General features: G+C 48.9%; 1 protein-coding gene across 1 annotated transcript in view; it reads right to left on the bottom strand.

Annotated features, from left to right (window-relative positions):
• Positions 1–13,375, bottom strand: part of LOC144728719 (neuronal PAS domain-containing protein 3-like) — a 92,245-nt gene extending 78,870 nt beyond the window's left edge. Inside the window, exon 1 of the mRNA XM_078608326.1 lies at positions 13,170–13,375. Coding sequence (XP_078464452.1) covers positions 13,170–13,375 — 206 coding nt within the window. The remainder of the gene's footprint in view (positions 1–13,169) is intronic.
• Between the last annotated feature and the right edge of the window lie 2,066 nt (positions 13,376–15,441).

The following is a 15,441-nucleotide window of genomic DNA, read 5'->3' on the forward strand; positions in this document are numbered from 1 at the left end:
CACCAGTCCAGTCAATCGTCAGTGTCGCCTGCTTTCAATCGGCTTCGTGTTTAGTGTTTCAAACACCTCACACAATTAATATTTACATAGGGCATAGTGTCACTGCGCAACGCTTGGTGGCATTTGAGAGGAAGGCGATGTGCGATGCTTGTGGGTGTGTTCGTCTGCTCGCTACGATACGAGGGTAATATACGGGTATGTCATCGTGTCACGCTTTAAATTACCACGGGCGGTGATAACCGTAACGAACAACCATGATAACCACGATAATCATAACACAAATATGCACCCTCACACACGCGTGCATGCGCACACTTCTTCACATAAACACGCGCGCGGCCACACTTGAACACGCGCGCGCACTCTCGCAGCAGCAACAACAACAACAACAAACCACCCACGCCCCGTATCGCCACGCAGAAAGCACGCGCGCAAATGCGCACGAGCATCTTCTCGTGCACACACATGCACCTCGACACATATGCACAAATCAATGTTTGTGGCCCCGTCGCTTATGCAAACACGCGAGGACGTGCGCGCGCAGGCACTAGCCCCTTTGTCGAGCGCGGTGACTCACTCGCACAAGCCGCAAACGCACGGGCGGCAAACATCACTGCCCCCCCCCACGCAGCTTACCTAGAAACCGTAGTTCCCCATACGCGAAATTCTGCCTTGCGACCGGGGCTAGCGTCGGCGCGGTTACACGGGAGCGCGAGAATGCGACCAACGCGAGCATCTGTACACAGCACTCGTCTCGGAGGCAGCAGATGGGGCGGCTCGCGATCGGAAGGTCACAGGTTCAAATCTTGGTTAGGGGGGTTGACTCATCAGCCAAATCGTCATCCCTACGGGGGTGTAAAAAAATAAGTAGCATTTTTCGGAGAAGTCAATAGCGATGTTCCGATGGGTAAACTCCTCCCCCACCACAGCAATGTGGAATTTCCACCACTTTCCACAGGGCTCCATACTCAGATCTAGATTTCTCAGGCCCGTAAATATGAGATGATCACCGATGCCTCGGTGCTCACTTCAGCCTGAAATCACTTTGGCTTTGACATTGGCTCTTGAGGGCAGCTACCAACAACAACAAAACACTCCCGGCTGCTCCTCGCTCACACGCACAAACTTGGTATTCCGATCCTCAGGTTGCATCGCTGCTAGACATTACATGGTATCGTTAAAAAGCTGTAATTTGCGGTGTGCAAAATGTTCAATTTGCTTGTTAAACGTCTGCTTAATAATGATATAATTGCCGGGTTTACGTTGGATTTGTGTCAAACGCGAAAAAAACAACGTTTGGTCGGAATGAAAAGACGGCTCCTCATGAGCTGTATACTAATAGACATTATGCGGCAGAAATTACAGTGTAGTGTTATATACAATAAGGTAATTGGTATGCAGGTTATTGTGTCATGTCAAGAATAATAATTACCTGCTGTGTGCATTTCTTCTGCTAAAAAAAATCTAATATTGTGAAGCGACAGGGAGCTCTGTGTTTTATTAAAAAGCATTTCTTCTTTTATTCAATTCCACTCTCACCCCCCACCCCGTGATGAAGAATTCCTCTGCCGCCAGTACCTAAACAGATAAGTATTCAGATCACCCCCCCCCCCCCTTTTAAAAATTGAAAAGCAATTAAAGCTATCTGCATGAGCAAACATCATTGCTGACTTACATCACACACACGAGTGGGTTTGGGAACATCCCGTCACTCATCGTGAGGTCTTAGTCACTTGAAAGGCATGGATACCAACTCAAAAAACATTTTAAGCAGAATACTTTTCCAAAGAAAAATATCTGACAGTTACTCGCGAATCCTATCACAATACCGAGCTAAATCTGAACTTTTGAAACACTCCGGGACCATCCATTCATCAGCGCAGACATCAATCCTGCTTGCAGTGAGAGCCCTGCCTGATATTTCTGGAAAGGCAAAGGTGAATTATATACTGAAATAGTTTCAGATAAGCAACGGTATGCATTGCCTACCAAGATTTATCGTTTTACTACCCCGTTATCCCAAAAAGTCACGGCACAGGATCACCACGGTCATTTCATTCATCCTCCTAAAATATCCAACACCACCGGTACATCCACCGCTCAAGCAAATACCCTTCAATGGATGACTCATGGACAATCAAGATTGAGAATACGATAGGAAAAGGTGGAGCTATGGAGATAAATATGAAAGGCCATCACCCAAAATGGAGGCTTTTGTTATTTCTTACACACATAAAGGCAGCGGAACTTACACAAAACCCCACTGTTCTATTAGTCACACTTGAAGTCCGAGAGTGTGCTAGAGTTTTGGTGCAGCTAAGGACATCTTAATGTGGATCACGCTATATTTCCCAGAACATCTTTCACAGGCACCCTGGAGAGAATAGGCATGGGCAGAGGAAGAGCGGCCGCATTGTCAGGATGTACACCACGATAAATAAATGTAATAATTTGTAACTTACAGTCACGGTGGTGATTTGACCATACTTCACCGTGCGGTTCGAATTGGACTGGCTCGGATAAGACTCACCCGCCGATATTATCCATGGACAGGAGTTGAACTCAGGATGCCAGCTTCATATTGCAGTGCCTTAAACACTACAACCGCTGCTCCCACACCTGCGTAATGAACTCGCACTGCACTCATTTAAGAAGCGATACGTACTTTTGCCAAGCAACACACGCGTTTCTCCTACTGTTAGCAGGTGAGTACTTGCACTCAGTCTCATAAGACCATTTTACAACAGGCCCAAGACTTACGGCATCCAATGTCATTTCAACTGTGTTCAAAGCACCAAACGCCATTTGTGTGATGACAATTCGCGTTCATATTTAACAGATTTCTTCACCAACTTTAAAGCGTACGGCTTATTGACTTTTTTTTTTAGTACGAGCCTTAATCCGCAATCAATTCGTTCCACCCTCGCTCTTCCACAGCACGCGATGCACCGAGCGGGTGTGGGGGTTTCCCTTCGTCCCGGATGCGCCGTTCCTGCCAATGGCCACGGCCTCATCGGCCTGCGGACTCGCGGGTCGACCCCCGAGTCGGATCGGCGCGGCCCAGCCAGATTTTGTTTAAGTCACAAAGCGAGGATTAGGATCGATACGGGGGCGGCTCGAGCACCGCGCCGAATGTGGCTACGCCGGCTGATCGTTTTTGAAAACAGGATAATACTTCGGAGGCGTTTGAGATGAACGCTCTCGAGTGTGCTTCAGAGCTGTCACTCTCCCGCAATCTCAGTGGCTCCCACGGGCACAGGGCTGGATGCCGCAGAGGCACGACACCATGATCTGGTTTTGGATATTCAAATTATCCACACCGTGTGTCGCAAATACGATTTAATTGAGGAGGCTCCTCGGTTATTGTAGTGGATGCTTTGATATGATTACGGTTGAATATGCGTTTAGTATTCGTCCATCCAGCACGGGCCATGTAGGTCACAGATCGTCTGCCAAAACTGCAGAAGTATACACACCACCCCATAACCCAAGCTTTTTTGAAAATATTTTGTATGGCCTTCAATTACAATTAATATTAGTAGCCAGCCAGGTGGCTCTGTGGTCGAATGAGTGGCTAGCAGTTAGAAGAGTTCAGGGTTCAATTTCTGGTTTGGAGCTGACTCAGCTCATCATCCCTTGCAGGCTCAATAAAATAAGTACTGCTTTGTGGGGAAGTCATCAGCGGTTGTCCTATGGAGAGACTCATCTCTACCATAGGAATGTGGAATTTTCAACACTGGCACAGGGCTATAAAACAGGAGGATGGGTTCTGCCTCAGTGCTTACTTGAGCAGGAAATCACTTTGGCTTTTGAATTTGATCGACCAGTAACTGTGCCGATCCAAGTCACCATGCAGATGCGTTGTATTTTTACATAGAAAAAAAAATTAACATTCACCAAGTTTTCTCCCTCGCTATTATGCAAATCACACTTTGTTTTGGTTCATCTCTTCTCACAAAACAGCAATCTAAATTCTGTAAGCATTTGGATTAAAGTAGCCTCTAAGCCACTACACGGTTCACGCTTTAAAGGTGCAACAATCGTAATGGAATAGACCACCTGCGAGAGGTATGGTGATCTGAAATTGACGCGCTTGTTTTGGAGTAACACACGTCTTCAGATAAAGTACGCGATCTCTATAAAATACAATGTGCAAGCAGAGCATTTCAAGTAAATGTAATCAGCCGGGTGTCACACATTCCGAGGGCGGCCCGAGACCCCACCGGGTGATTGCACGGAGGTTTATGGAGGGGGCAGCGGCGATATGAAATTGAGGTCGCAACAGGCCGGGAAGTCTTGCAAAAGCAGCACTTATTATACCACGAGAATATCCCAGATTAAAACAACCGCGGAGCACAAAACGCGCTTTATCCACGTTTCCACTCCAACATTTCAAATGTCAACACTGTACTAAGTTAATTTGTGAAAGGGGTCACGGCCAAAATAAACAAATAAAAAAATGTTGCTGCAGTCGTATGAACGAAAAATCGTGTAGAATCAAAGTTTTAATTTCAGCATGCTCGAGGTCAAAGGACACAGTGTCCCCGTTATTCAATAATTGAACGAACAACTCAATTGTTCACACAGAAGAAAAAGTTCAGAGCAACTGACCCAGGAAAAAAATTAACTTGGTGGGGAAAAAAATAATCAACTCAGCATTTTTTATGATACAGCATTTCCAAGGAATGCTACATTTTTATTTTGGACGTTGGGTTTGACTGCTCGACGGTGACACTCGTGTCAAGGACAACTCTGCATCGAAATCAAGACCGCTTGGGCTGTCGGTTGGCAACGTGGAGCGTGTTGACTGGTAAGCACATCGACGTATTAACAACTCATCTCAACCACTCCCACACGCACGGTCTTCACCCGCTCCCACATGTTCCACCATAGCTCCTGACAAAACACACATGCACGCAGACACACACCCACTCCGCAGCCGCCATCAGTAATTCTGTTTAAAAACTCAAACACATTCATCAATAACACTACCTTAAAAGTATTCCAATACGCAAGAGGCAATGCTTTGGGCAATGGTTCTTCTTTCTCAGCATTAAAGACGGGCCACTGACATGAAGACTGAAAGGTCATTGTCTTGAACGCTGCCCATTATGTTGCTCCTATGGACCATGGCTGATGATCATGATGCTGGAGACGAGTCACTTTGATTTGTTTGTTGAGCTGAAGATGTAGCACAATAAAGATTACTGGGCCAGATGGAACTTTCAGGCAGTGCATTTGTGTGTGCCTGGTAATTTCTCTACCTTGTGCTTTGCTTTGGCCCAGTGCGAAATATTCAACCAAACACGAAGCAAATCACGATCAAGGTCAAGAGGTCAAAACAGCCAATGCCTCCGATGCCACTGCACCTTGCAATTCTTTCCTTCCATCTGCTCCATCCTTCAGCAGTTGTAGTCAACGTGTTGACATGTTGCAATCGACATGTCGCTACCCGACCTCCAAGGTGAACAATTATATTAATATTCATTTGGGGGCGAAATGGAGGTACAGTGGTTAGTGCAGCACGTCACAAACCACGTGGCCCAAGTTCGTTTCTCGTCCACGGCCAACATCAGTGGCAAGCGGGCATCCCCTTAACCAACCCACACTCTCCAGCCCTCATGATCAACGCGCCACGTGGAGGCCTCCATCTAGCAGTGGATTGACAAAGGGCTTTACATTTGCATCAGTGTTTCTTAAATTCAGGTCTGATCGTTCATAAACACTTTTAAGTTTATAGGAAACAGCGAATGGCAGCATGAGTGACGTAACATCGCCTGTATAACTGGAAGAATCACTGACCCTTAACTCATTGCTTGCACATCTGCTGCTTCTGTGAAAATACTTACGCATGTACAAAGCATAGCCAATGCCTATGATGTACAACGGGAGTTGGTCTTTATTAAGGGGCAGCGAGAATTTCCATCCTTTGATGTTGCTGCTGCTGCTCCTAAACGTAATGACATAGTGTGGTGTTCATTGGCGGTATTGGCTTGAGGCAGATGTCCCACTTATGTGCCTCAGTGAATACATGCGGTGTACATGTACAATAAGTTTACATGTAATTTACACACAAACTTGATGTTTGATTTGATGATGTATTTATTTTACATGATGTCTGCACATAGTTAGATGCTACGAATTTTGCTGCAAGCCAAATCATACAAGTACTATAGACATCAACTCTTCTTCACATTAGATAAAAACCAAAATAAGAAAATGTAAAAATATCTATAACAGAAATATTTATTTCGTAGCCGATTATATTATCAATCGATTGCTGGATGAAGCCCTCCCAATACTATGCCAGGTCAGTTATGGGGGTTTATTGTTCATACTTCACCACGCTTTGTCTTTGCGTATTGACGATGGTGGAGGCGGGGGGGGGGGCAGGAGCGCTTCCAATATCGCTCTTCGCTGATATTTAACCGTAGCCAGGAATCTAACTCAGATCACCTGGGTCGGAGTGCAGCACGCTACCCACCGTGCCACCGCTCTGCTCCACCGTGCGCACGTAGACTGCATAGAAATAAATCGTTTGGTCACAGACGGTGTCGGCGGAGTGATTGTTTTGACTGTAACGCCCGGCTGCTGTGCGGACGAATCCCTGCAGGCACCGTTAGATTTAAATGATATTTAGGAGAAAGCGGTGGGAACCCAATGTACATCTTAAGACAGAGCCGAAGCACCATTCCTCATAAATGGAACTTCAGAAGCTGCTTAAAATATGCAAATGTTCTACTTTTCATGAAATATTAATACAAATTTTAATATGCAACACATAGGGCCTACGAAACTTATTTCGCTATATTATTTTCTATAATATGTATGAATATTATTATTTATGAAATGTGTGCCGACCACCTACAGCATTGTTTAAATTGCATCTCAAATAATAAATAAATATGTATTTTACTTAGGCCGAATTCCTTTAAAATATCTGTGCCATGATCTATATGCAGATGAATTGGCTGCTATCCCTAAAATTATAAATGCTCCACTGTACACAGCTTGAAGACACACAGGGCAGAGGGGGAATCTTCCACGTCGCGATAAATCACGCGAAAACAGACTCGCAATTTGTCGATTCAAGAATATAAATCGACACGCTATGAGCGGTGGCGCAGTGGTGAGCACGCAGATGACTGGCCGCAGCTGACAGCAGTGGCAGTTGGTATATCTGAATGGCCGGTCCCACGTGCCCCCTCGCAACTGACCAGCGCGTCGAAGAGCGATCAAACCATCCCCACGGCCGACACAGTGGGGGGGGGGGAGGGGGGAGTCTTCATCCAGCAGCGGATTGACATAAGGAATGTAATACATAATGAACACAGGACCACGTGCAATATTGACGTTACGCGTTCACGAAAAGGTAAGAAGGCATCGAGCATTACCTGAACCGCGATTGTTTCAAACCACGCCTGTGATTGTCCCGAACCTACCGCGAGCAAGCGCAGAGACACGGGCTCATAATACGAGGACGTGCATATTCACCTGCTCGCACAATTCAATATTAATTTAGCGGGTCGCCTTTGCCTGCCCCGGACAGATGGCCAGCCGACTGCCCAGCCAAGCTTAACATTCATTATCGCTGAATATAATTACGGATTTTAATTGATTTATTTTAACACTGATTACAGACAGCAAGACTAAATACGATAAATGCAGCAGTTAATCGCGTCCATGGTTGATTACTGGGTGGAGATACGATGCATCGTAAACTGTGTGATAATTACTAAAATATTAACATTTAACTTTGTATTTGGCTATCACAGAATAAATAATAGGTGTGGACAGAAAAAACAAGTGGTGGCTCAGTGGTTAACAGACGGAGGTGTGAACCTGGATACCTGGATACCAGGGATCGATTCCCAGCCACAGCCAACACGAGCACTATCTGAACCCATATCGCGACTCACACTCATCCAGCACAGGATTGTCAAAGGGTCCGTGCGCGTATGAATAGATCTGCTTGTTAGGGCTTCGTTAGGGCACTGTCAGTGCTCTGGCTATTATTGCGGCAGTAAACTTCTGGCCACATTAAGCCACTGGCGTGTTGGTTAGCACCGTGAGACTGTGTTGTGTGCTGCATTCATTAGCATTGCAGAATTCTCTACAATTTGTTTTGTCACTCCGCACCGCACCGCTAATTATTAATATTCTATCGTTATTGCACTCTGCTTGCAACGGTGGTGCTAATGCGTGTACCCAGGGCCTAATTTCTCACCCGATATTTTCTCGGCCAACCAGTGCACTGGAATAGGCACATGAGTAGCATCCACAGCTATTGTGAGAGCAATACTGTGCGTACGTTGACCTTTCGCACCGTACGGAGGCAACCGCGCTAATCGGAGGTGCGGGAGAAGGACAAACAATCACAAGCAGCAGTTCTAAAGAAATACGTTTTCAATCTAGACAAAAAAAAATGTGCATAGCTCCAGTGGCTTCCTAATATAGGAAGGAAGAGAGTTCCAGACGGACGCAGATGTGCAAAATACAGGATGTGGTATGCCGGGCCTTATTTTACGGGTCGCCAACCAGGACAGATCCGGCTGAAATGAAGCCCTGCATTTGCCACGCATTTATGTCAACACCGAGTCTTCGATTCACCCGATTTGTTATGCTTAAGCCTTGGGTGTTCAGTAACGGTGCAAACATTTTGAGAATGCCATATTAAACACGTGCAAACACTCAAAACTATTTGTTGACTACTTTCTCACCCCTGTCAACATACACACTGTGATGCCGTGTGTTCAAGGGAGGCTTCTCAAAAACCTACCTCTAAAAAAAAACCCGATATGACTTTTTAGTATCTCACCGTCAACACGTTCCAAACGCCTTTCACATTCAAGGCAATTCAGCGCATGATGCATTCATATAAATATCCAATGGCTGTGATGACCTCTTTTTTTTACAGCCCTTCGTAAATCCACTGCTGGTTCAAGGCATCCTCACACCCCGTTGTTGTTAATGGGGGGGGGGGGGTGGTTTGAACGTACTTCACCACCCTGGTCAATGTGAGTCGGTGAAGGGATGCCACAGACGTCGGCTGCGGGCCGAGACTAACTGGGGTCAGTGGGTTCATCGCGCTGACAAACTGCGCTGCTGCTGCTACCCCGAGCTGCCCCGGCCTAAAGAGACACTTTACACTCAACTGTCTGGTTTGTTGGGTACTCCGTATTTCTTGCCGATAATTTCAAGGCAAAAGCTCCCGCAAAGAGGTTGGTATGGCACGCGTAATGCTCCCCCACCGTGGACACCGCCGACTAACAAGAATTTCGATCCAAAGATCTACGTTTTCAGGAGCAAAGCATTGCTTTGCAGCGCCTGCTGGGCCACTCATGAGTCTAATATCGCTTAGTGCCCGGCTACATCCCCCACCCCTCCTCCCCCCTTCTTAAGACCACACATATCAATCCACGGTGAGTTAACGCAATCCAACTGAACAAAACAGATTCTTTACTTAGCGTCCTTGCATATTGGATGGAATCGTCCCCGGGGTAAATATCTAATTGGGGGAGCAATATCGCTGTGCTGCGCCCCGCTAAAAAAAAAACATCTCATCTTTCACGTGCCTTCCACAACATCAAAATCGAGCTCCGCTTTGCTCGATGCAGTCGTGGCAGCATCAAACAACGAGCAATTATGAGCACGGACGGCGGAAAACACACAGCGAAACTCACGCGCAAACTCACGGCCGACGTAGCACCGTCCGCTGTTAACACCCCGAGGTGTTTTTTTTAAACGAAGTCAATCATTTTTCTCATTTCCACGGATTGGAATGCCATTTAAACGCTGAACGCAGCGAACTAATATCAAGCTGAATTGAACGCAAAGACGCGTTTTACGATGCCATTGCGAGCGGACCACGGTGGTCTGTGGGCTGATTAGAATGCAGAACCGTGGCCATAAAGGGAACGACTCTCTCTCTCTCCGGCAAATGTAATTCGCAGCAGCTAATTGCCAACACCTGTGACATCTCGTGTGCGAACAGGTGTAGGCGATGATGGCATGGGCGGTGGTGGGTTCATGAGACGCACCGGGAGGGGACGTACATCAAATTGTATCCTCGCCGTTGTCATCTCAACGACGGCGCTGTCCGTTCCAACAAATGACACCACATCGTGTGTGTGTGTATATCTTTCACTTGAAAAAAACGCGGATTTCATGCGATGTACAGTCGGGTTCCAGAAGAATTGTGACACTGGATTGACCGAGCAAGGTGTGACTCGCGAAGCCTCAATCGCCACGTTCTCCTGCAGCCAATGAATTGGTCGTCACTGCATTTCGCATCACCAAGCGGAGCGAGCGACAGGATGGGAGATGGGGGCATGGGCCGAGCGGTTAAGGCCAATCGCTAATTTAGTCACTATTTTCCAACTTAGTAATTGTTATTGCAGAGTGTGACAGATGAAGGTGATGCAACATGAACTTGCACGCCGCTCACTTAAATCAACTACTCTTATCGTTAAGGTTATTGTGACGATGATTATTATTATTATTATTTGACCGTGCCTGCGAATTGTAAAAGGGAATCTTGCTGTCGTGGCCACCCCACACATCGCCTGCATGTGTCGCCCACACGCGCAAAAAAAACACATCGAGCGACACTGGAAGGACACGCGATGCAGGCACCTGCCGCACGCGGTGGGTCACGCAATGTCCCCACGAAGCATCGTGGGTAATAATTCCCCATCATATACACAATGTCCAAATGTTCCACCCCAGTATGTTTAATGAAGATTATACACCGCTATGCAAAGGGTAAGGTGAGCGATGGCGCACTAACGAGATGGTAAACCACCGACCAAGCAATGCAATGGGCTGTGTCGTGAAGCCCAGCTGTGTTTGTAATTCTGTTACTGAGCATTAACAATATTCACTGCCACCAGGGCACACTGCTGGGACATCGGCGTGCCACGCTCGAGGGCCTGACGTGCTCTCAAAATATATTGACAAATCCCTCGTCTGCTACAGCAGCAGCAGTTGTGTCGGAATCATGAACACATCAACGCCGCGCCGCAATTGAATCGCGTGCTAAATAGACACGCCACTCAGGATGGATCTTAAACGCGCACCACCATTTCTCGACATTCAAAGGAAACACGGGATGTCCTTCAACAACAAATACACCACACAACAGGGCCATAGAGCTGAATGCTTGTACATAGTCTACAAGCGGTGCGCCGGCTATGTTAGGGACACTGCTCATGGAAGTAAAGTGAACTTGTGGTGTCGTTGCAGAGTCTAAGAGCCACGTCATGAGCAGGGATAATATATCCCGTGTGAATTGCAACATCCATCCGGTGCATAACATAAATTGTGTGTAGTTGCGTGCACTTTGTAATGTTGCCTATTCAGTATACATTAAAATGACGGCATGGGTGGTGTTAGGTGCTGGCAGACCAAATCTGGGGTTCACTACATTACTACAATAGTCCAGGTAGTTGCACTGCACGTGTTCTTTTGTCAATATTAAAGCAAATACGTTAAGATCACCTCCGTGTTTATGACAATTAAAAGCAAACTTTATTCAAGTGAAGTCACAAGTCACATTTCATACCAACTTTTTAGCGGCTTGCGCGTCACACTCCACATGCAGGCGAATTACTCTGTCCACCGATTATGGGAATCACATTAGTGTGTTTAGCGCGAGACTCGGGAGAAACGTGCAACTTCGGGATGAACCGTTGCGCCCCCCCCCGCCGCCAATGAGTGACAACCAATAGTCAAAGCGCACGGATATATTTCTGAGGTCCACATTTAAAATAAAAATTCAAGGATACCGCCAGCCGTAAAGAATCGACTACCGCGAAATGTGAGCGCCACGTGTCCGCCTCCATGGCGTTTCGAGTAACGCCCAGGGCACGCCCGCGTGCATTGGGTGAGTTGGTATAATAATTGCGCGTGTACATTGCCAATATTGTACAAGGGGGAAGGGTCACAACAGATTGCCGTCATCTCTTCGTCTTTCCCAGTGTGCGTAAGTGCGCGCGTGTGCGTGTGTGTGTGCGTGTGTGTGTGACTCCAGCAGAGTTACTGCCCCAGTGAACTTACACAATGACTCACAAGTTAATTTAAAAGAAAACACAATACCAGGCTGGTCTTAATAATTGCAACTGAGAGGGAATAAAAAGGTCGACATTCCGGTCAACTGTCCACCTTACATACGTGTATGGTTACGTGTGTGTGTGTCTGTGATTGAAAGACCACACACGTGTATGTCTACGTGTGCCTGTGATTGTGTGTAGGACAACACACGTGTATGTCTACGTGTGATTGTGTGCGAGACGCATGACTGCTACGTGTAACTATACGCCTGACTAATACACACACGCGTGTGTGTGTGTGGCTTTGTGCGACTGTGTTGGGGAGCGGTGGTGCTGTGGTTAGCGCACTACGCTACGAACCCGGCGACCCGATGTCGATTCCCTCTCACGGCCAACATCAGTGACGAATATCTGAACCGGTCCTGGGCTTCTCCTACATACACTCAGCCTTAAATGAGTACCTTGGTGCGGTGGGTAAACATTCAGCATTGGGGAGACAAAGGCGGCCACGACGGCATTCATATGTGCTGGCTCACAGCACTCGCCCTTAAAAGTATACACAGGCTATACGGGTGATCTTTGCCTTTTGTTTGTGTAACTATGTGTGTGTGACTGTGTGTGTAACTGTGTGTGTGTGACTGTGTGTGACTGTGTGACTGTGTGTGTGACTATGTGCGTGTGACTGTGTGCGTGTGTGTGACAGTGTGCGTGTGTGTGACTGTGTGTGTGACTCTGTGTGACTGTGTGTGTGTGACTGTGTGTGCGTGTGTGCGTGTGTGTGACTGTGTGTGTGTGACTCTGTGTGACTGTGTGTGTGTGACTGTGTGTGTGTGAATGTGTGTGTGTGACTGTGTGTGTGTGAATATGTGTGTGTGACTGTGTGTGACTGCGTGTGCGTGTGACTGCACGCGTAACGACAGTACAACTCCCGTGCCAGTGAAATCACAGCTGCAGCACGCACGGCCGTGACTGCACACACGGAGCGCTGGCACCTCGACCACGCAGCAACACCGCTGGCGTTGATGATGGTGTGACGACGACGATGGTGTCTACCGATGAAGACGTGTGATGACGATAACGATGATTACGACGACGATGCTGTAATGTCGCAGGACCCACCGCTGCTGGTAGGAGGGCAACCCCGAGGAGGCTCCCCCTGGCCCCACCACCACGGCTCCTCCGGGCTCGACTCTCACGCCCTGAGAGGGGGACCCCTCCGCCGCCGTTGTCCGCCGTGGCGCGGCGTCGTCCGGGCCCTCCTCCTCCTGCTGCTGCCGCTCTCCTGCCGGGCTGCGCAAGCCGTGCTCCGGGAATATCCTGAGCATCCCTGCACAGCGCAGCAGCAGCGCCGGCGCGGACAGCGGCAACGGCGGAGGTAGCGAGCCTCGCCCGGGCTGCCGCACGCCGCTGCCGCACGCTGCCGCTGCTGCCGCTGCTGCTGCGACGAGGTGAGGATGAGCTACAGAACGAGGAGGACGACGATGATGATGATGATTTAGGTGGAGTAGGAGGATGGTGATGGTGGGCTGGATGAACGCACGGGCGAGGAGGAGTGTGTAAGGGATGAGGATGCTGATGTTGACGAGGTGATGGGATGGAAGATGAGGAGGATGGGGAGATGTTGGGACGGGCTGACGACGACAATGATGACGTTAAGGAGGAGCTTGAGGAAGGGACGGGCGAGTAGGATGATGATGATGACGATGACGAGCTGCTGGGACGTCTGGAGGAGGAAAGAGGGGGTGGAAGGGAATCAGCCGAGGAGTTGCTGGAGGAGCGGGCGACGAGGATGAGGAAGGAGCAGACGGATGACAATGAGCAGGACCGAGCAGAAGAGGAGGAGGAGCGGCTGAGGAAGCGGGCGAGCGAAGAGGACGCGGGGCGGGCAGCAGCGATGAAGTTGGATGAGCGGCCGGGAGAGAATGAAGAGGGTGCGAGGTGGACGAGGAGGAGGCGGTGGAGGAGGAGGAGCGGCTGCAAAGTAAGTTTGTGGAGGCGGACCGGGACGTGGGAGATCGGCTCTCGGGTTCGCATTAAGCGCGGAGGAGCCGAGGGGAGCCCGCAGCGGCAGCAGCTGATGCAGATTGCAGCGGAGGCGCGAGCAGGAGGAGGTGGAAGAGATGTAGATGGTGGTGGTGGTGGTGGTGCAAGTGGTGGTGCTGCAAGTGGAGGTGGTTGTGGTGGTGGTGGTGGCGGCTCGGGGCTGAGACAATCATCGCACGAGGAGGGGGCCACACGGGGAGCGATTCGGGCTGACAAATGTGGCTCTCGATCTCCACCTCTCCGCTTTCACTGCCTTAATTCGGACCTCTCGGTCATCCGGTCGCCTGTTTGAATTGAAAAGAGTGGGAGGAGGGAGGAGAGAGGAGGAGGAGATGGGGGCGGGGGACGGGGCTATGTCCGATCGCGCTCGCGTCTGCTGCTGATACTTATGCTGCTGCTGCTCCTGAGTGTGATGATGATGCTGCTGCTGCTGCATGGTTGATGTTAGCGGTGGTGCCAAGTCTGCAGATGCGGCTGTTACCGCTGCTGGTAGTTGTGTTGGTGGTGGTGGTTGCTGTGCTGAGGTTGCGGTGGTACTGGTGGGGTTGATGGTTTTGCTTGTGCTGCTGGTGTCACTGATGCTGCTGGACGTGTTGGTGGTGGTGGTAGTTGTGCTGATGTTGCCCACTCTGTTGATGATGCTACTGACGCTGCTGGCGATGGGATTATTGCTGCCATCCATGTTGTTGCTGGTAGTTGTGTGTGTGGGAGGTAGCTGTGATGGTGTTGCTGCTGCTGCTCTTATCAACGGTGGGACTGCTACTGCTGGAGATGGCGGTTGTGTTGTTGGCGGTCGTCAGTTGTGCCGCTGCCGCTGATCCGTCTGCTTGGTGTGCTGATGTGGATGCTGCCACTGCTGGTGACGTGCCTTATGCGAATGAAGCTAATGACAATTAGTATTATTATTACGCGTGCTTGCGCAGGAGAGACTCACTGATCCTCGTGACTCGATTTCAGGAGGGTCCTGCCAAGTTGTCGCTGAAAGGCGCAATGGTCGCTGTCTGTGCGTGTGTGTGTTTCAGTTGAGTGATTTGCGGGTAATTGTTCAAATTTGGACCACGACGCCAGCGCAGCAATAAACCTCCTCTTGCAAACGACGCCACGGGACCTTTAACGTTAATTGTGAAGCTGACGGGCGCCTAATTATGGTTGAAACACTCGCAGTGTTATCGAGGGCGGCCGCTGGGATACGAACCGTGATCCTCTGAAATAAGCAGCAAACGCACTTCTGTAACTGCTGCTGATAGTGGTGGTTATACCGCTGCTGCTGCTGCTGATGATGTTTCTGAATGACCACTGCGGATGATGCTGATGTGGTAGACTTGCTGCTGTTGTTTGTAATGGGTCG

Source organism: Lampetra planeri, chromosome 30, assembly GCF_965212315.1.
Source record: "Lampetra planeri chromosome 30, kcLamPlan1.2.h2, whole genome shotgun sequence".
Taxonomy (NCBI): domain Eukaryota; kingdom Metazoa; phylum Chordata; class Hyperoartia; order Petromyzontiformes; family Petromyzontidae; genus Lampetra; species Lampetra planeri.